Source organism: Odontesthes bonariensis, chromosome 14 (genome assembly GCF_027942865.1).
Source record: "Odontesthes bonariensis isolate fOdoBon6 chromosome 14, fOdoBon6.hap1, whole genome shotgun sequence".
NCBI lineage: Eukaryota > Metazoa > Chordata > Actinopteri > Atheriniformes > Atherinopsidae > Odontesthes > Odontesthes bonariensis.
The window spans coordinates 34203219-34222763 of record NC_134519.1 but is presented as its reverse complement, the minus strand read 5'-3'; the positions used below and the strand labels follow the sequence as shown (position 1 = coordinate 34222763).

General features: G+C 40.2%; 1 protein-coding gene across 7 annotated transcripts in view; it reads left to right on the top strand.

Annotated features, from left to right (window-relative positions):
• mast3a (microtubule associated serine/threonine kinase 3a) overlaps positions 1–19545 on the top strand; it is a 31355-nt gene that overhangs the window by 7707 nt on the left and 4103 nt on the right. For 4 of the 7 annotated variants that reach the window (XM_075484131.1, XM_075484134.1, XM_075484130.1 and 1 more), the window contains 23 exons: positions 229–308; positions 3628–3700; positions 5240–5260; positions 5447–5519; positions 7125–7282; positions 9364–9439; positions 9707–9916; positions 10494–10595; positions 11557–11689; positions 12330–12415; positions 12613–12698; positions 12995–13203; positions 13401–13539; positions 13778–13910; positions 14025–14190; positions 14849–14950; positions 15871–15993; positions 16368–16480; positions 16609–16790; positions 17335–17456; positions 17544–17732; positions 18763–18986; positions 19415–19537. In XM_075484131.1, coding sequence (XP_075340246.1) covers positions 229–308; positions 3628–3700; positions 5240–5260; positions 5447–5519; positions 7125–7282; positions 9364–9439; positions 9707–9916; positions 10494–10595; positions 11557–11689; positions 12330–12415; positions 12613–12698; positions 12995–13203; positions 13401–13539; positions 13778–13910; positions 14025–14190; positions 14849–14950; positions 15871–15993; positions 16368–16480; positions 16609–16790; positions 17335–17456; positions 17544–17732; positions 18763–18986; positions 19415–19537 — 2923 coding nt within the window. The remainder of the gene's footprint in view (positions 1–228; positions 309–3627; positions 3701–5239; positions 5261–5446; positions 5520–7124; positions 7283–9363; positions 9440–9706; positions 9917–10493; positions 10596–11556; positions 11690–12329; positions 12416–12612; positions 12699–12994; positions 13204–13400; positions 13540–13777; positions 13911–14024; positions 14191–14848; positions 14951–15870; positions 15994–16367; positions 16481–16608; positions 16791–17334; positions 17457–17543; positions 17733–18762; positions 18987–19414; positions 19538–19545) is intronic. The other 3 variants (XM_075484129.1, XM_075484133.1, XM_075484132.1) reach the window with 3 other exon arrangements.

Below are 19545 nucleotides of genomic sequence, written 5' to 3'. Positions count from 1 at the left end.
AAGTGCATGTTATGTAGGTATATATATGTAAATATATTCTACCAGCATAAGTTATTTGTGTGGTTGCCTTATCACTTGAAACCATTCCAGTTCATAGAGTGACTGTTTTATTTACTGCCGCTCTTTACTGCATTGATAACAGACTGGAAAATACTTCCTTGTGATCATCTTTGTAACCCCATCACATGACCAAATGTTTTCTACTCTGTTTGTTCCCTTCTCTCACAGTTCTCGTAACAACAAGAAAAGGGTTGGAATCCCGTCGCCCACGCTGTCACGACCGCTTTCACCTCTCCCACTTGCCACAGGTAGTTGTGTGTTGTTTTGAGTGCTGTGTCTACTGAAGCACAGCTTCGGTTTGCAAAGGTGCATCTGAACAAACCAAACAAATAGAAAAAGTTAATGCTCAAACTTCACCATTTGTAACTGTGATTTTTCTTTCTTTTTTTTTTTTTAAATGGTTTCTAGTGCAGTGTCTAGTGCACACCAGTGAAAACCTATTGGCCAGCAGAGGCCTATTCACACATGCTCGCTCCATCACGCTGATATAAAGTAACTTCAGCAGCCAGTGGAAAAAAAATGCTGCTCCAAAAACAAGCAGAAATAGCAAAATGTCAGGCATCTAAAACAAATTAGGAAAACAAACTGGTAGCTGTGTGACTAAATATGGTGTGAGAGCTCGACAGCAGATAAAACTATACTTGATGACCGTGTAGGACACAGGTGAAGAAAGAGTTGAGTCAATGACCACTCAAGCAAACAATCATAAAACGGCATTAAACTTTCGTTTGCAGAGACATGAAACTCACCATGTGGTCTGTGGTGGACAGCGATACGTTGGCTCGAAAATCACCGCGAAATACGCTTCCAGAGAAGTTATATTACCATTATTGTCCGTCTTCATTGATTTGTATTGGTTTGACTAGTATTACTCCGTGCGCTGTATGTCGCTGGATGTCTTGCTGCTGCTATTCAACGGTGTCTGGAAAAATAGGTCCACCAAATGCTAAAACAACTGTTAGAAAGCACATTTCGCTGCGATTTTCGGGTCAATTTATCGCTGTCCACCACTGACCACACGGTGAGTTCCATGTCTTTTCAAACGAAAGTTTAATGCCGTTTTATGATTGTTTGCTTGAGTGGTCATTGACTCAATGCAAAGGTGGGGGGGCTGCAGCAGTGGATACCTAAATGCTCCGTTCAGCACCAAATGTCCAAATTGTGATCAGAACATCTATAATTCACCCCAGACTACCTAAAAACAGGGCTTAATGTGCAAAATGGCGAACTAACCCTTTAAGATTCAAGTGGCAAGCCTCACTAATGTTTTTACAAGTGTCTAATTTGAAACCCACTTTTGTTTTTGCACACCAGTTTTTGTCAGTATCTATTGAGCTGTCTGCTGTGGAGTGTTGCGGCGTAGGTCTACAAATGTCTATACGCATACTTTTAGTTGTCTTTATGCAGTTTTATTTGTGGTATATATGGTGTTTATGCCTGTGACTGGAACAGAAATCAATGTTAGGTCTGTAGCTTCCACCATAAAGTGGGGTGTGTGCAGGCACTATTTAGCATGACAAGTTCACTGTTGATGAGAACATCATTTGATGCTGCCAGAGAGAGCTTTCAGTACTTCGTGTTCGTTGATTTAAAAACAGTCTCTTTCTGTGTAGAATTCACAGAAAATATTAATTCTGCTCATTTCAATGTGCACAGCTCTGGTCGTGCACAGCTCTGGTCAATGGTCGTGCACAGCTCTGGTCAATGGTCGTGCGCAGCTCTGGTCGCGCACAGCTCTCGTCATGCCAAATGTAAAGCACTGTGATGGACCACCTTTCCGACAGCTAAAGCCTGATTTATGGTCGGAAACCAGGTCGTCTGCGTGTGTGTCGCAGTTAACGCAGACATGCCCCCGCCCCCTACGCAGACACTACGCAGACACTCTGGTGCACCTCCTCAAAATTGTAACTCACCGCAGACAGTGCCGCAGACATCGCCGCAGGGAGGAGAGAAAGGAGGCCTCTGATTGGTCAACTCTACATCCGCTCTACACTATGCGTATTTCCGGTTTGCTAACCGGCTGACGCTAACCGTGACGATTCTTTCGCCTCTCTGCCAGCTCAAATCAAATCAAAAATAACTGCGTCGTGTCTGCGACAAGCTCACTGCAACACACTGCTGCGAAGTATACACGAGCCTTAAAGCTTGGCCAAAATTGAGTCTTGTAACAGGACAATGATCCCAAGCACAGGAGCAAAACAAGTGTTGCAATGGTTCCATAAAAGTTCAGTTCATTCGTTAACGAAGTAACGCGTATGCAATCTGCAATGAGCACGTGGCCGGTAAGTAAGACTTACTTTTGATGTTTTGATTTTTTTTAACGCCAATTTCTGGCACCGTGCTTGGTCTAGGGGTCTCACATACCATCTACGATATCACTGCTGTCGCCTTTATGGTCATGATCTTAAGGTCAACAAAATGCTAACCTCTTCTATTGATGCCATGTTCACTGTTAATCAGAGTGCTCCTGTTTACATCCTATAATTCTGGCAGCAGCTTCTGGTCTAGTACGTTTGTTACCGAAGGATTCCGCAAGGAGGCACACCTGATCGCTCAGACCGGAAGCTGCTGCCGGATTTACAGGATGTAAGCAGAAACTCTCTGATATTCGGTAAACGTGCCTAAAAAGAAGAGGTCAAATTTTGTTTATCTTGAGATCACAACAGAAAAAGTGACGGCGGCGGTATCGTAGATGGTATGTGTTGCCCCTAAACCAAGCACACCAGGAGAAATCCAAAGTAAGCTTACAGATCCCCTATCAGTCGCCTACCTATTGCAGATCATTTCCGAGCAGATACACAATCATCGCACCAAACAAACGCAGGGCATGCAAGGCAGCCGTGATAAACACGGTACACGTAGTGAACAGCAACTGTATTTGAAGCTTTAGCTGAGAGCATAGATTTCTGTAGAACAGCATGAGAGACTGGTAATGTCATAGATGGAATAACCTCAAGTTATTACAGTTAAAGCTGGTTCTACAAGCTGTTGAATCATGGAATGTTCTTAGTTTTTCAAACCCTTTTCTGCCATTTGGCCGAGTTTTGTTAAATAGATAATAAAACAGTATAATGTATCATGTGTTGTTTATCTGAGGGTGTGGTTACCTAATTCTAAGACTAAGGACCAGAAGATTTTTATTGTTATTATATTGTTATCGTTGTTTTTTTATTGTGCTGTAATACGCAAAGATTTCGATTGAATTTACTTTTTAAAGGGACTGGTAATGAGTGGTTAGTATTTTTCTTCTGCTCATGATCATGGTTTCTGTGTAGTTTCCTAAACTGTGGCGGACTACACTTCATGAAAAATGATACCGGTTGGATAGTATTTCAATTATATTTTTGTAAAAAAAATTGTTAACAACTATATCAGACTTAACAGAATTGTTCTACTTAAAAATGGATTTATCATAACTAATCTCGACATTTATTGAATCATCTGGAAAAGAAAGACACACTGCTAACACACACACACACACACACACACACACACGCTAGCCTTTATCCATTCTGAGTTTCTAACAGATTTCTTTCTCTTCATGTTTTTCCTTCGGTGCGTCTTCAGCTGGCAGCAGTCCTTCAGAAAGCCCCAGAAATGTCTCTGCCAGCACTTCTGCCAACTTTCAGTTTGCCCGCAGGTAAATCCAATGCTTTTAATATTGATTTGCTCCAAGGTGGCCAAGCTCAGCTGCATTACTATGCAAATATGTTTTCACGATTCTAAAATTGGATTTTTAGTAAGACAGATGGTGCAGTAAATATTACCCCAAAGCACTGCAATAAATACGCATGGCAAAATTAGAGAAGTTTGTTTTTCCTTCATACAAAGAAGAAAAATAAGCTGATAAAACTACAGACGGATAAAGTTCGAGATGCTCGCCAATACAAATGCATTTTCTATTATAAAGTGGTAAATAGGGCTGAGAGCTTTAGACACTGGCAGGGTGATGTCTTTGTTTCAGCAGGTCTTACTCTAAACCTCATCACCTATTTAAAACTTTCGTAGGAAACATGGATGAATAATGAGCACGCCCTGCCTTTTTTCCTTTGACTCTGGAAATACAGCAATCGAGATCCAACCGAAAAAACTGAGAGGCCCCAGGGCCACTTGCTGGACATGAGTCTTTGCTTTTGTCAAGCTAATCACGACAGCAAGCTGGTGCTCAAACTCTTTACTGAGGGCTGCTGTGTTTCTGGGTAATACTACACCAAAAGCTTGGGGACGGACAGGGGAAGCCTCAGGATTGCCATGTACGACTCATCTAAATTTGAGTCTTTTTAAGCTGCTGGTGAACACAGTTGCTATGACAGTACTTTTTGCAGCTCCTTTGAGTTTATTTGTCATTTTAACAATGTTTTAATTGTGTCATCCTAACATAGAATGCCCAGCCATGGCTGGCATTTAGGGAAGGAATATTTTTTTTCTCTTTTTATTTATTTATATGCAAAGGAAGGGATAACACAATGAGGAGATGTGTTGTTTCAAATTTAGTATGTGAGGACTGCCAACATATTCTAACGTTAATTTAAAGTCTCGGCTTTAATTCTTAGCCTCCACCCCGTCGCTCAAGCCTCACAGAACCATAACAATATGTCTGTGTATGCAGTAAGCAGTTTGCCATAGCCATAGTGAGTGACTTACATATGAGATCCAAATGAGAAGAGAAACACAAATGTCTATTTAACTCAGAGTAGGACCACTGATTTTCCTTGTCTCACCTCTAATTCAGCCATATTTCTCATAGAGTAGTTTCAGCCAGAAAACATTTGACCATCTCTGTCACCTCAGATTAAATCAGTGACGGAATCTGGGCCATTTCTCAGAGCGCTGCACTGGATGGAAAAATAGGGAGGCAGGGGAGTTCCAGCAAATCTGAAATATCTTACATGCAGTTTGAACATTTCTGTTTGTGGTAGTGGGCTGTGTGTGAGTTTGTTGTGAGGCCACATTGTTGATGTGAGCTGAGACATGAGCTGAGTGTCTGCGGGTCTCAGTGCCGCAGTATGATAACTTCTTGGCAGGTGTTCAGAAGCTGTGACAGACTAACAGCACTGTGACTCTGACAGCCAGACTTACTCTGTCACTATCATTAGGCAGTGTTTAATTTCTTTCTCACTTTCTTTCCCTCTTTATCTCTGTACTTCATTTGCATCTTCCTCTTTTTGCATCTGTGTAGCCAACTGGCTCGCACTGAAAGGTAAGAAAAAGATTACCCATATTGCATCACCAAATGTTATCTGCTCGCAGGAATAAATGCATGGCGAGAGCTTTGGTTGAAGATTGTAACGTCAGAATGTGAAGCTTTGAAGTTTGGAGTGCGTCAACAGGATGTCTAGCTTTCACACAAGCTGCTGCTCAGCGTTCTGCTTCTGTTCTGTTTCAGCAGAGCGGATGGGCGAAGGTGGTCTATTCCCTCATCTGGATACTGCACCAATGCACCCAGTTCATCTGTATCTGTAAGCTGAGCGTTAATCATTAGGGAAATCTCTGCTTTTCTGTGTCATTTTCAACTTCCTGACATAGCACTGCCTTAGGAGTATTTATTTTCCGTTAGTCACACTCATTGGAGCAACCATTTTGCAGGGCTGCGGTGTCTTGCAAGCCTCTGTTCAGCCAATCAGCGCTAGATTACAAGAATAAATCTGCTAGTGTCCAATAGATTTAGAAAAAAAAGCGACTTTATTTGAAAGTAAAAATGCTCTGCCCTTTGATCACATAGTTTTATACATGTAGCATAAAAGCTCTCAGAGAATGACTGCAGTCATACTTAAAATTAAGGAGGACACAGATTTTACTGTGGATGTAGTCTGACATGCACAGTAGAGCCTGTAGCCAAAAGGAGATCTGATGCGTTAATAATTGGCCTTGTCACTTAATCAGTTGCATTAGAATGAAAACTGACCATTAATTATTGTTATTGTTGACATTATTTGTTTCCTAATACAGTAAAGACTGCATGCCTTTCTGTCTTGATACCACAGACGTCCACAACACTGTTGCAAGACAGTTGTTCACCGATTCAAGTTGGTTGTAGAGTGTTGTGGGTATCTTTTGATGAGTCAGACAGCCATAACAGGATATGATGCATTCAGCCATGATCCCACTCTGGTCAGCCATGTGTCACAATCTCAAACATCTGAAATGAAGTGGCACTAAATCCTGAAATGCCTCTTTTCTGATTTTTACTGTTATAGACATGGTAAAAGATAAAAATGTTAGCACTGACATGACAAAAAAATTACGTATTCTTTTTCCATAGTTAAAGAATGGCTTGAGAATTACTATGGAAACAAAGAGACACATGGTTGAGTTGGTAATATACATATAGTGTTACTGTGAATCCAAAAACAGTTTTAGCTGAACTCGGCTTTTCATATCATAAGGAAGGTACAGTGTTGATCATTCAAATAGCACAGCTCTTGTTGAAATTCCCAGATGTCCTTCCTGCATGACCTCACCAATGAGCAGAGACTGTACAACGTTTCTCATTTCCCCACTCAGTTTTTCCTTCCCAATGGAAGCAGCTCAGCATGCTGCCCAGCTGTATCCATTAGCTGTTGGATGCTTTTTTGATGGCTAACTTGAGATTTAGCCTTGGAAGCCACTCCAGAAACTGTAGTTTGTTGTAAGAAAACAATACCTGGCTCTTATGTCACAGCTTTAATCTTGAATGGCCTACCTTGTAGCTCAGAGACGGTGAGGTCAGTCTTCCCCACACAATGCTCCTTTCAGGCTTGCTGTCAGAGAGCTCTTTATGCAGCTCTTGCTCGGTTTTGACGTGTCTCTGGTTTCCTCCTGGGTGGGGTGTCCTGCTTATCTCCTCTTTCTACCACATATTTTCTGTCTTTCTCTGCTTTATTGATCTCTCCTTTTCTAACTGTATTTTTCTCAAACCTTTTCTTTCTGTTTGGCTGCTGTCTTTCCTCCAGTCAGCCCTTCTTTTTATTCGTACACAAGATCAATGGAAATTCTGATAGATTCAAGTCTTTGTGTCCCACATTTTGTCTTTTTTTCTCACTGTTGTTTTTTTCTGCACACCCAACTCTTTATGCCCCCCCCAGTCTTCTTCGTCCCACGAGTTGTTACACCAGTTGCCCTCTCAGCCCACTCAAGATGATCTTCATTTCCTCTTCAAACATTTCCGGAGCACAGAAAGTGTGGCGGATGATGAAGGAGCCCACCACACTCCCCCTGTTAGGCTCCGTTCACGCAGTCTCAGGTACAGAGGATTTCAAACCTATAAAAATAAGAAATTATGTAGATTTCTAAACTTGTATTGTCACACAAACATTTAAGTAACACTAGACTTTACTTGAGAATAGAAAATGCCATCAGTTCGATCAGAATTGGTGAAACCCAGTTGGAGAATGTGTATGATTGCATGTTGGAACAGGCGTGCTCTCTTGTGAGGAATACTTGCTTGTTATCTGCACTTAGAACCATCTTTTCCTAGTTGGCTTTGTTTGGTTGAAAATACTGTTCAAATGACCAATTTTGGTGGCGAAAGGAAGAGATGGAGATGGGAAAATGGAGAGAAAACTATACTGAGAGAAACTGGATGCCACTGAACCAGAGATACGACACCGATCCATGCTCGGTACCAGAATTCTGAACCCGATGGAATTTCCTGCACATCTGAAGCTCCATTTTTGGGCTTGGTCAACCTGATGTTGTATGATTTGAAAGTCTCAAATTCAAGGACGCTCATGAACAAAACTTTTTGAGTTCAATATCTTCTAAATAGAAAAACCTATGTTCTGCTAAAGTCTGATTCCTTGCAGAAAATGACTGTTTATTTTTGATTTATTTGTTCTTTTTTTTTTGTTTTGTTTTATTTTTTCACGTGTTTATCAAAATATAAAAAATCTGAAAACATTCAGCAATGTATACATTTAATTCAGGCTTCTGCCTACTGTATTTAACATGTGCAATGGCACATTTCTAATCAGATTTTGTTTTATCTTATGGTTGTTGAGTAAAATGTAATCAGAATGCAATTATGTGCAAAGTATTTCAAACTACTTTAAAAAAAAAAAAGCATCCTGTGAATGCATTCATGGGTTTGAGTTTGGTTAAGCTTGTCCTGAATCTGTATTCATTGTTGGAATAATACTACCCTACAACAAACAAATACATTGGGAAAATGCATTATTTTAAGGATATATTAGACATTCACCATGCATTAGATACCCTTTCTGCCATTAGTGAAACAAAACATAAATCTAGAATTGTTGGAATCCAAACTTAGTAGCTCCACAGCCAAAGAAAAAGTTGTAACCCAGTTAAATGCCAACTGGGTTACAAAAAGCAGAGTTTTGAACAGAAACATGAAAAAGCAGCATCACATTTGGTAAGATTGTCACTCATTCTCTAATGTCCATATGATTAGGAAAAATTAAACACTGGCTTAGAAGTTGAGTACGGTGGGATATTTTTTGTGTGGCTTTGGAAAAGGCTGCTGTGCTTTTTCTGGATTATAAGAAAACATTACGTTATCATTGAGCAATGCTGAGACAACCCCTCTAAATAGATCTGGTGGTTGGGAGCTTGGAAGTTGCTTAAGACTTTTATGACGGGCTGTGGAGGGTGTTGGCAGCATCTTGGGTTGTTTTTCCGTGGTATGTACTTGCCTGTGCCACACATTCTCACATACTGCACATACACAAACTATTCATTACAGGTCTCGTCCAATCCTTCCAAGCACATTAGAGAAAAATACCCCTATGGGGTTTTGATTATCCAAGTTCAGAAACTAAAAGTGTTTCTCACAGCTGCAAATGACTGATTGTTAAATGTCAGTACTGCTCTAAAATGATCTGGCGTAGAGCATTCCTGTTCCCAAGGGGCTAACTTTCTGAGGGGTTGATATTGCCATCAAGTAAAATGGGCAACATGTGCAACTGTTGTGGTTATCCAGAAATAGTAAAGTTCATGCCACATATTGATATTGTAATTTGAAGTATGCACCATACTCAAGAGGAGAACCCAGGCTCACTATATTTAACTTTTGTGCTGACAGTGCATTGATAATTGATTTGTAATGTGTGTGGACGCTTGTAACCGAAGTGTTGTGCATACAGCTGACGTGTCTGATGTGATGGTGATTCCATTTACTTTCCAACATGCTGTCCAAATCCTTTTTTTAAATCTGAATATATAACCACTTGTCCATCCTCCCTTTGTTCAGTTAACTAATGGGTTCCACAGTTATAGGCAGTTTAAATCTTGCATTGTTAAATAATATGAATATATTTTATGATCTGGTTCTAAGTTTTTCTCCTTTGCTTGATTCTCATCCAGCCCTGGACGGACATGTGGAACATTTGACAATGAGATTGTGATGATGAATCATGTCTACAAAGAACGCTTTCCTAAGGTGACGTGACATTTTCTTGAGCCTCAAGCTCAGCATCAAAATCTCATGTTTCAGTCTGATTGGGCATGACTTGAGCTACATATGTGAAAACAATGTAGATGTACTGTGTGTGTATAAATGAGCCTTTTGTGGGCAGGAGACTTGTAACACTACTGGTAAAGTCCAAACTTTTTCACTAAGCCACCACTGGGATTGATAGAAATTATTAGTAAAATGTAGCCATCACAGTTTTAAATGAAGTCTTCTATTTCCATTTTGGTTTCACAGGCGACAGCCCAGATGGAGGGTCGGCTGCTTGACATAATTTCGGAGTATTCTCCAGACACCACTCTGCCCCTGGCTGATGGTGTGCTGGGGTTTATTCAGCACCAGCTGGTGGAGCTCGCCAGAGACTGTCTGGACAAGTCCCAGAACGGCCTGGTCACCTCCAGGTACTTTGTGGAGCTACAGGAAAAACTGGAGAAGCTGCTACATGAGGTGGGTATTTCTCATCCTCCAGAAATGGATTTCTTGTATTCATCCAATCATATCAATGCTGTCCAAGAGTACACCACAGATGTACATTTTCTACACCTCACATTTCCACTCAAATCATACTTGTGTAATTATTTTTTCTTCTTTGTACATGTAATTTTTTTCAGCTTTAAAAAAAATAAAATAAAATAATTCAGAATATGGTCCCCTCTGTAACATCTATATTTGAATTAATGAAGTAGTTACTATGCCCGCTGGTGGGGCTGAATTCTAGCTGCTGACTAACATGAACTGTTGACTGATAACAGCCTTTCACCACCTCTGCAATACAGTCTTTAATCCTGCTGTTTAACTATGACAGTTTAATGTTGGTTTAAGTTTTCATTCAAGATGTTAAACTACCGGCTATGATGTCATCGATCATAAACATTTCATGTAAAAAGATGCAAAAGTATGGTAAAAGTAAGAGCCAGGCAGCAGTGCAGGCTGCCCCAGTGTATGTGCTGTGCTACCTCAGAACTTGTGCACGTTGGATTATGGCGCAATCATAATCCATCATCCTCTGTCCTTTTTCGATCAGGCTTATGAGCGTTCTGAGAGCGAGGAGGTGGCCATCATCACCAAACTGGTCAAGAAGATTCTTATTATCATTTCCAGGCCTGCCAGGCTGTTGGAATGTTTGGTAAGACCCCCTGGTAGACTGACAGTAATAATAATAACACAAGTGATCTAACTCAATGTTTTTCTCACTATCTTAAGAGTCTTGAACAAAATGTCTCTTGCTAAAATGCATACCCAATAGGTGACTCGTTGACATTGATGATACGCTGTAGTAATGATAAGTTTCTATTGTAATAACAACCCAGTTGCCTTTTGGTTGCAGCCAAATGCAAGTTTTCCCCACTGCATAGGATGTTGTAATCATTTGTGGTCTTCTAATATTGGTAGTTGATGTATTGCTGATGCTCGAGTAGCAAAGCTCCCTACAATTAACACAGATATCAATCACATAGATATCAGATATCAATCACATAGGTCAAGGAATACTGAAAATGGATTTCCTATTCATTATTGCTACATACTGCACCTGTGCAACACACATGTGGTGCCCTCTTAAATTCTATCAGAGTAGTATCAGAGCATGGTCTTAACTGCTGCTCAGAAAGTCACTGTCTTAGTCCTGGAGTTTAGGATGATGCAGGCAAACTGCCTTGCTTTATTTGAACCCTTTCTGTAATTGCATGCTGGTGTGGGCAGTGACGGAAGTACATATTTATTTATTTTTCAGAAGTAAAGCCATACATACAACGACAAAGAAGTAAATGAAAATAACGCAGTGTAAATTAGCTTTAGTTTAGGAGTAACAACAAAGAACAGGACTCTGGAGCGCCATTGGTTCAATTAGCAGTACTATTGAAATCTGAACAGTTACTCTCCCCACTGTCACACATTTGTCTGTTTTAACTGCTTTGACATTGCTTCTTCATATCACTTTCTTACCTTTGTTTGACTTGTTTGTTTTTCTTTATTTCCTTTTAGTCTAAATGGCTGATTAATGGCTGCAACACTTTCCCCCCCAAAAACGAACTGGATACCAAGAATGCATTGACTCCTCAACGTGTCTGTCCATGTCTTTTAACCAGGAATTTGACCCAGAAGAGTTTTACCAGCGTTTGGAGGCAGCAGAGGGTCAAGCCAAGGTGGGCCAAGTCATAAAGACCGATATTCCCAGATACATTATCAGCCAGCTTGGCCTCACCAGGGATCCACTTGAAGGTACAAAGTTTAAAATGGTTCCATTTTTGTTCATTTTATGGTTTGCTGCTGTGTTTGCAGTTGGTGTGCACAATATAAACAACTTAACTGTTACTATTATGTTTAAAATTTGCTCTCACAGAAAGTTTCAATTACAGTGTTTTTCAGCCTGAACAGATTACAATGTAACATCAAATTTCCGCTGAGTAATTTGTATACTTGTCATTTCACTTATGTATAACCATCTGTTTTCTCAATTTAAAAAAAAAATGGCTTTAGTAGAAACAATGAATGAATGAATGAACAGTTTCAACACAGTAAGCCTAACTAACCCTAACCCACAGTTTTAACTCTTTTGATCATCTTTTTATTGTTTAAATGAAAAAAAGTTGCATCATGATGTGAGTGACAGTTAAAACTTTCAGTTTAACTCTTCTTTGATCAGGTTTATAGTGCCTAAATGTCTTGTGTTTGTATTGCATGTGACACTGAACAAATGCAGTAACATTTCATTGTATACTGAGAACTGCATTCCAAAGTGATCTCCAGCACATTAGAGCATAATTCAACTGAACTGGAAAACCTCATTCACTTCTCTTTATCAATACAAAAAAAAATGAACCAAGAGTTACCTACAATCCTCACTTTTTTGCTTCTACAGAGGTGGCCCATCTGGAGCAGACAAGTCCAAGTCAGAGAGCAGCCAGCAGAGAATCTGATGACTCTGGAGAAGCAACACCCATGCAGGTATACGCTCACATTAAGCAGTTGCTGATTAAACAGTGGATGTTGTGCTAAAGATATATTAAAAGTCATTGTACAAAACCAGAAACAGAAAATGTTTGAATGATCACATAGAACTTCTGCAGTTCACCCTGATGCAGTGATGCTGCAGATGCATTCCTTTTATTTCTTTCATTTCTTTTTTCATCTGCGTAATCCAGAGCCGAGCAGCTTGCACCCCTCCTCGCAGGAAACCACTGGAGAGTGACTTTGAGACTATAAAGCTCATCAGCAACGGTGCTTATGGGTGAGTGAGTTTGGGTTTGCCCTGACTCTTACTTTAACTTTGTGGACCTCAAAGTGGTCCGAAAACAAAATGTAGGATATGTTGTGTCAATATTTCTAGTTACACTAGTCTGCACAGTTTCATTAGAAGCAATTAATTATAGTTCATTAGTGAGTGATGGTCATGCTCCCTCATACTTTTCTCTGCAGGATCTCTTGATTATTTTTCTCTTCAACGATCTTATCTGCATCTTCTCTCTTCTGCCCATTTGCCCTGCAATCTTTGTTATTTCTTTTACGTCCTTTTCTACAATGCAGAGCTGTGCATCTGGTGCGCCACAAGGAAACACGTCAACGGTTTGCTATGAAGAAGATCAACCGGCAAAACCTGATTCTTAGGAACCAAATCCAGCAGGTTTTCGTAGAGCGGGACATCCTCACCTTCGCTGAAAACCCGTTTGTGGTTTCTATGTTCTGCTCCTTTGAGACCAGGAGGCACCTTTGCATGGTCATGGAGTATGTAGAAGGTAAATTTAAAAAAAAAAAAGGTCAATTTTGGTTTGGATTCTAGGTGCGTACATAACAAGTGGTTATGTCTGTCATTATGCATGCAAGACTCTGTTACATAAAGCATGCATTGATTAAACAATTTCACTTGGATTAATTACAACAATAAACAAAGACCTGACATAGTCTGTCATGACTAACCTACCTATGTTTTCAGGTGGGGATTGTGCTAATCTATTGAAGAACATTGGTTCTCTCCCTGTGGACATGGCCAGGATGTATTTTGCAGAGACTGTCTTGGCTTTAGAGTACCTTCACAACTACGGCATTGTACACAGAGACCTCAAACCTGACAAGTGAGCTCCCACACAGCTGTGCAAAGAGAATATTCCCAGACTAATTGCTGCTTTTGTGAATTACTTAATAGATTTAATGGTTTTTAGGTTTGCAATCCTTTTTAAGTTAAAGCAGAATGTTCCAAAACCTTCCACCTTAGATGTTAGTATTATAGTTTCTTTTTTTTTATCATAGTTCAAATTTCTTTGGGTTAGCATTTGATGCAACTTGAAATACTTCTGTTTCTTTCTTGTGTAGTTTGTTGATCACCTCTATGGGACACATTAAGTTGACAGACTTCGGACTGTCAAAGATGGGTCTAATGAACATGACAACCAATTTGTATGAAGGACATATTGAAAAAGACACCAGAGAATTCATTGACAAACAGGTTTGTATTTTATCTTGTTGTTTTATTTTCATCTCGAGTTTACGACTTGAATTAACAGCTACTTTTTCTCCGTTCGCCTCTTTTTTTTTTTTTTTTTTTTTTTTTTGAATGCAGGTCTATGGTACACCAGACTATATTGCTCCTGAGGTGATCTTGAGGCAGGGTTATGGGAAACCTGTGGATTGGTGGGCCATGGGCATAATCCTTTTTGAGTTCCTAGTGGGATGTGTGCCTTTCTCTGGAGACACACCAGAGGAGCTCTTTAGTCAAATTGTTAATGGTAATAAATGATTCAGTTTATTGATTTGTCATTACTGTCAATTTACATCGGTCTTCTTAAAGTAACAGTGTGTAACAATTATGGACATCTGACAGTCAAGTTGGAAATAGCAACCCCTTTCTGTGTGTATGTATCCCCTATCCTTTCACTATCAAGCAACAAACTGCATCTATAATTGGCAAGCTACATTACTTGTTGAGGTGAAAACAGCATCAGCATCATTTTGAGCATCATCACGATCCCTTTGCCTGTTTTGAATTTGCTTCGCCTCTTCATTTTTTTCACTTCTTTGAAGAAGTTTATTCATGAGCTTGTTCTTGTAAGTATGATCCCTCATTCCTAAAATAAGTATTCCCAAAACGGCATACACAGTCTCCAGTTCCTCCTCTTTATTCCATTCAATTGTTCCCTGAACAGTCCTCCTCCTTAATCTACATTTTATGGTGGTATTGTGGCTTACCTCCTGTTTAAAAGGACCTGCTGTGGAAAAATGTATATAAATGATTCTATCATTTTGGTTAGGAATGGTTACATATGGTTAGATCTTTATTGTTACACACTAACTTTAAGAAGTTTTGTTCTCTTTTTCTGTGTTATTTGTCATTGCTTAAAATGAATTTTGAGCCCCTAATTTGGTAACAGTCGTTTCTATATTCAGATGAGATCATCTGGCCGGAAGGGGAGGATGCTCTGCCACCTGATGCTGAGGATCTTATCTCCAGACTGCTGAGGCAGAACCCCCTGGAGCGTCTAGGAACAGGTTGGTTGCAGTTTGATTGGTGAGCAAAGGTCATAGTTTTGTGTACTCAAGCTTAATCAATGCTGTGCAATTATAATGGCCAAGAATAGGTAAAAAATATATATATTTTCTTCTTTCCTTTAAGGGAATGTTTTGATTGAAGTAGGGTAGTTATCAAGCAGGTAGAGATGGGACCAAGTCACACATGTGCAAGTCTCAAGTAAGTCTCAAGTCTTAGCTTTCAAGTCTCAAGTAAGTCCCAAGTAAATTTTTCTTAGTCAAGTCAAGTCAAGTCACCTTATTATTGCAATTTTACCTGCAGAATCTGATCTTAATAAAGTGAAAAGACAAGATATTAGTAACTGTCAGTAAACATCATTGGCCAATGTGTCCAACCTGTCCACCCCGTATCATATCAAGCTAACGTTAGCCAATTACCGACGAGGCTGACAGGATAATATTAGCTAATTTGACAAGCACTTACTGGTCAGAATGGATCTTCAAGTGACGAACAAAGTTTGAAGTCATCTGGCTGTCCGAGATGTTGACGCCGCATGTCTTGCACTGTGTTGTTCGTCTTTTGCCGTCATTACGAAAGCCGAAGACAACGACTCTCGGCCCCCCTCCCACTGACATGTTGATGCATATTCAATAAAAAAAAATTTCAAGTCATCGTGTCTCAAGTCAAGTTAAGTGCCGAGTCTTTAACTTCCAAGTCCGAGTCGAGTCTCGAGTCTTTTATTGTTTTTGTCAAGTCAAGTCACAAGTCATCAAAACGGCGACTCAAGTCGACTTGAGTCCAAGTCACAGTGACTTGAGTCCCCATCTCTGCAAGCAGGCATGTTGAATTGTTTTCCAAGAAAAACAGCAGTAATTGTACACCAGGCCTAAAAGGGACGGAAATATGAACCAAACTTAACTTTGACTTATTTCTTCTCTAGGTGGAGCCACAGAGGTGAAGATGCACATGTTTTTTGTGGGCCTAGACTGGAACGGCCTACTGAGACAGAAAGCTGAGTTCATACCTCAACTGGAGTCTGAAGAGGACACCAGTTACTTTGACAGTAAGTACATTACTTGACAGATAAAGGTCTTTCATGAGGTGATGTGAATGCATCTAAGTTTTGACAAAATTAGCTGAAACACACCTTTGGTGGAGTTTCATATTCCTTTTCATACTGTTGATTTGATAGGGGTATTGGATAACAGTTCTGCAATGCAATGCGATGCACCTTCTGCTAATTTCTACTGCTAACTGCCCATCCCTAAAGAGGCTTTTAGAATAAAATATAAAACATCAAAAATTCTGATTGTAAATAATCAAAACATTAGTAATGAGAACAGGATTACAAAATGTTGTTGTGATGGTGAATAATCCATTTCATCTGTTTTAATTTGAATAAGACTTATTCAGTTTTCATTGTTCTGTTTCCTGCAGCACGATCAGAGCGCTACAGTCATCTTGGTTCAGATGAAGATGACGAAACCAATGATGATGAATCATCTCTGGAGCTCCGACAGTTCTCCTCTGTAGCCCACCGCTTCAGCAAGGTAATTCTCGCTGTACTGTCTTATATATTATATATTTGTAATGTTGGCAACTTTGACTTTTTTAAAAAAACATTCATGTATGATGGAACGATAAACATGCCCAGTACCTTTTTCCTCTTAATCTCTAGGTGTACAGTAGTTCAGAACACCTGTCCACCTCCACGCCGTCCAACCAGAGCTTGTCATCAATCGAGCGAAGCCACAGCGAGGAAAAGGAAGAGCGATGGGAGGGGAGGGGATTCCCTTCACCTGCTGACGGACACAAACAATTGGCTGGTGGAAATAAGAGGGCAGAAGGACACAAGGGGAGGTGAGAGCCTGAAGCAAGAGTGTGATGTACTGAGATATTTCTGTTTTTATCCCACATTTATTTAAATATTTATCTTAAATAAGTCATTCTAAGTTTTATCAATTCAGTTTGGAGTTTGCAAATTTGTCAATTTGAGATTTATTAGTGTGTTCTAACTTCCTGAATGTCATACATGTCAGGCGGGGGCAGGGTGTGTTCCATTCACTGTGTGTCTAGATAAGCTCCAGGTCCCCCTGTATGACCCTAGATAAAGTTCATTACTAAACCACTGAAAAGTGACTTGGAAATGGCAACCCCTTTCTGTGTGTATGTATCCCCTATCCTTTCACTATCACGCAACAAACTGCATCTAGATTGGCAAGCTACATTACTTGTTGAGGTGAAAACAGCATAATTTTTTTAGCTACCATCTGAATTTTTATTATTTTAGCTGATTAACTTTAAAATAAATGAAGAATATGCATGTATAAGAACATTCTAATGTTTTTCTGCTGTTTTAGTATTATTATGTACATTGTTTTTTCATATTTCTTTTCTTCTGCAGTCTTCGGCCACGTGCTTCATCCAGTTCTTCGCAGTCAGAGCGCAGTACCAGCCCACTGGTTATGAACAGCACTCAGAGCCTCGACATCATGCCTCGATTTGCAATCTCAACTGAGGAGGAAGGTGAAGCTTTTAATGCAGGAACTACTTCCTACACTTATTTTGCATTGGTGAAACACTAGTGCTCACACTCTGCCCCGCTGATCACAGATGGAATGGTTTCCAACCTGCGTCGCATCCGTCTCCGGAGCAACAGCACAGGCACAAGGCCGTCCTTCCGGAGAGGGGCATCCCGACGGATCGCTCACCAGCTTGAGACCCCAGAAAAACCCAGAACCCCAGCCGGAAAAGTCCCCAAGTCTGCTTCAGTTTCTGGCCTTTCCCTTATCATTACCCCAGGTAAGAAGAAGGATGATCATCTGTACAAAGTGTGAACAGAACAACTATATCATAAATTGATTGGGTATCTTCGGAGTTGAATTAGGAGAATGACAAAAAAAAGGTTAAGAGAGAACGATTAAGTAAAACAGGTAATCCAATCCTCTGATTCCCATTTCCAATCATGGTTTTTAACATTGTTCAAAATTCTTTTAGAGGCATGGCTGCAATCTGTCTGCATTCTTGTGTTTACAGTGCCCTCTGCAGGCTGGAATTATGTCATCGAACCAACAAACCATGAATACTGACATTGAAGTTGAAATGAGATCAGTGTCTTTTATGAATTTTTCTTTTCTTTTCTTTGTTTTTTTTTAACTGGAAGTATCTTAATTAGTACTTCAGTGCATGAGAAAAAAGTAGCAGTTGGGAGTAAATTCTATACTTTGACACAAAGGGATTTTCTTTTTGATCTTTGACTCGTTTCCAGCTTGTACAAAATTATTCTGTGAGGATCCTGACGCGCATTGACAAAAGAGCCCACATTTCCCCTGTCTTAAAATCTCGTCACTGGCTCCCTGTATTTTACCGCAGAAACAATCAAATTTTGGTTTTGACACTCGGACTCTTGCATGGACAGGCCCCTCCCCACATCTGTGATCTGATCCAGCCGTATACTTCAGCTCGCAGCTTGAGATCCTCTGAGCAACATCTATTGATGGTCCCTCACACTCGTTTTCGGACCTGAGGAGACAGATCTTTCAAAGCTGTTGGACCAAGAATAAGGAATGAATTACCACTTTACTTGTGATCACTCGACTCTGTCGATGCTTTTAAAAACCAACTTAAGACTTTCTTTTTTTAAATAATCGTTCTAGCCCAACGGCCCCCGGGCTGCTAAGACTGATATTGACTGTATGTTGCTGTAATGTATCTTTAAATGTCCATATTGTACTTACTGATGCCCTTCCTGTGAAGCACTTTGTGACTGTTGTCTGAGAAAGGTGCTACATAAATAAATTTGACTTACTTACTTTGTGTTTTCCGAAACTAGATGATTCAGCCGCTCCTCCTTCAAGCCCCAAATCGTCTTTGTCTCTGTCGTCCAACCCCTCATCCAGAGACTCATCCCCCAGCCGGGATCTGTCCATCAATGTCAGCTGCCTCAGGCCTCCGGTGGTCATCCATAGCTCTGGGAGGAGGTTTGGTTTTGCACTGCGAGCTATCAGAGTTTACATGGGCAACAGCGACATCTATACTGTGCATCACATGGTCTGGGTATGTGTCCTCACCTCAGACGCATCTGGAGCTGTTATTCATGGATAAAACTAATCTGTATATTGAACAATTGTACAATAGATTTACATTTGGAGTCTTGAAGATTTAGTTCTAAGAATGACATAATATTACACTTAAGGTTTGCTATTTTTTAAGGTCCTAAAAGAAAACAGGGGTATGTACAATATCAGCAGACTCAGAGGTGGCTAAGACTACAAACTCTATGCCAAGGCAGCACTAACTAAAGTTAGTTTTTCCTAACTTTTAGGTTTACATCTAATGCTGTTCATAAGCACATCAGTCTTCACATGTGACTTTTGTTTCTCGGGTTAAAGAAATGAGTTGAAGTAGTTAATTTTCATCTTAGTGACAGTTTAGAGGTTGCCGGCTTGACTGATAACTTTGAATATGTTTTTCTTGGGGTTCAGTGTGTTGAGGACGGCAGTCCAGCTCACGAGTCAGGACTAAGGGCAGGTGACCTCATCACTCATGTTAACGGAGAGTCTGTTCAGGGACTCCTACACACTGAGGTGGTGGAACTCCTGCTTAAGGTATGTAA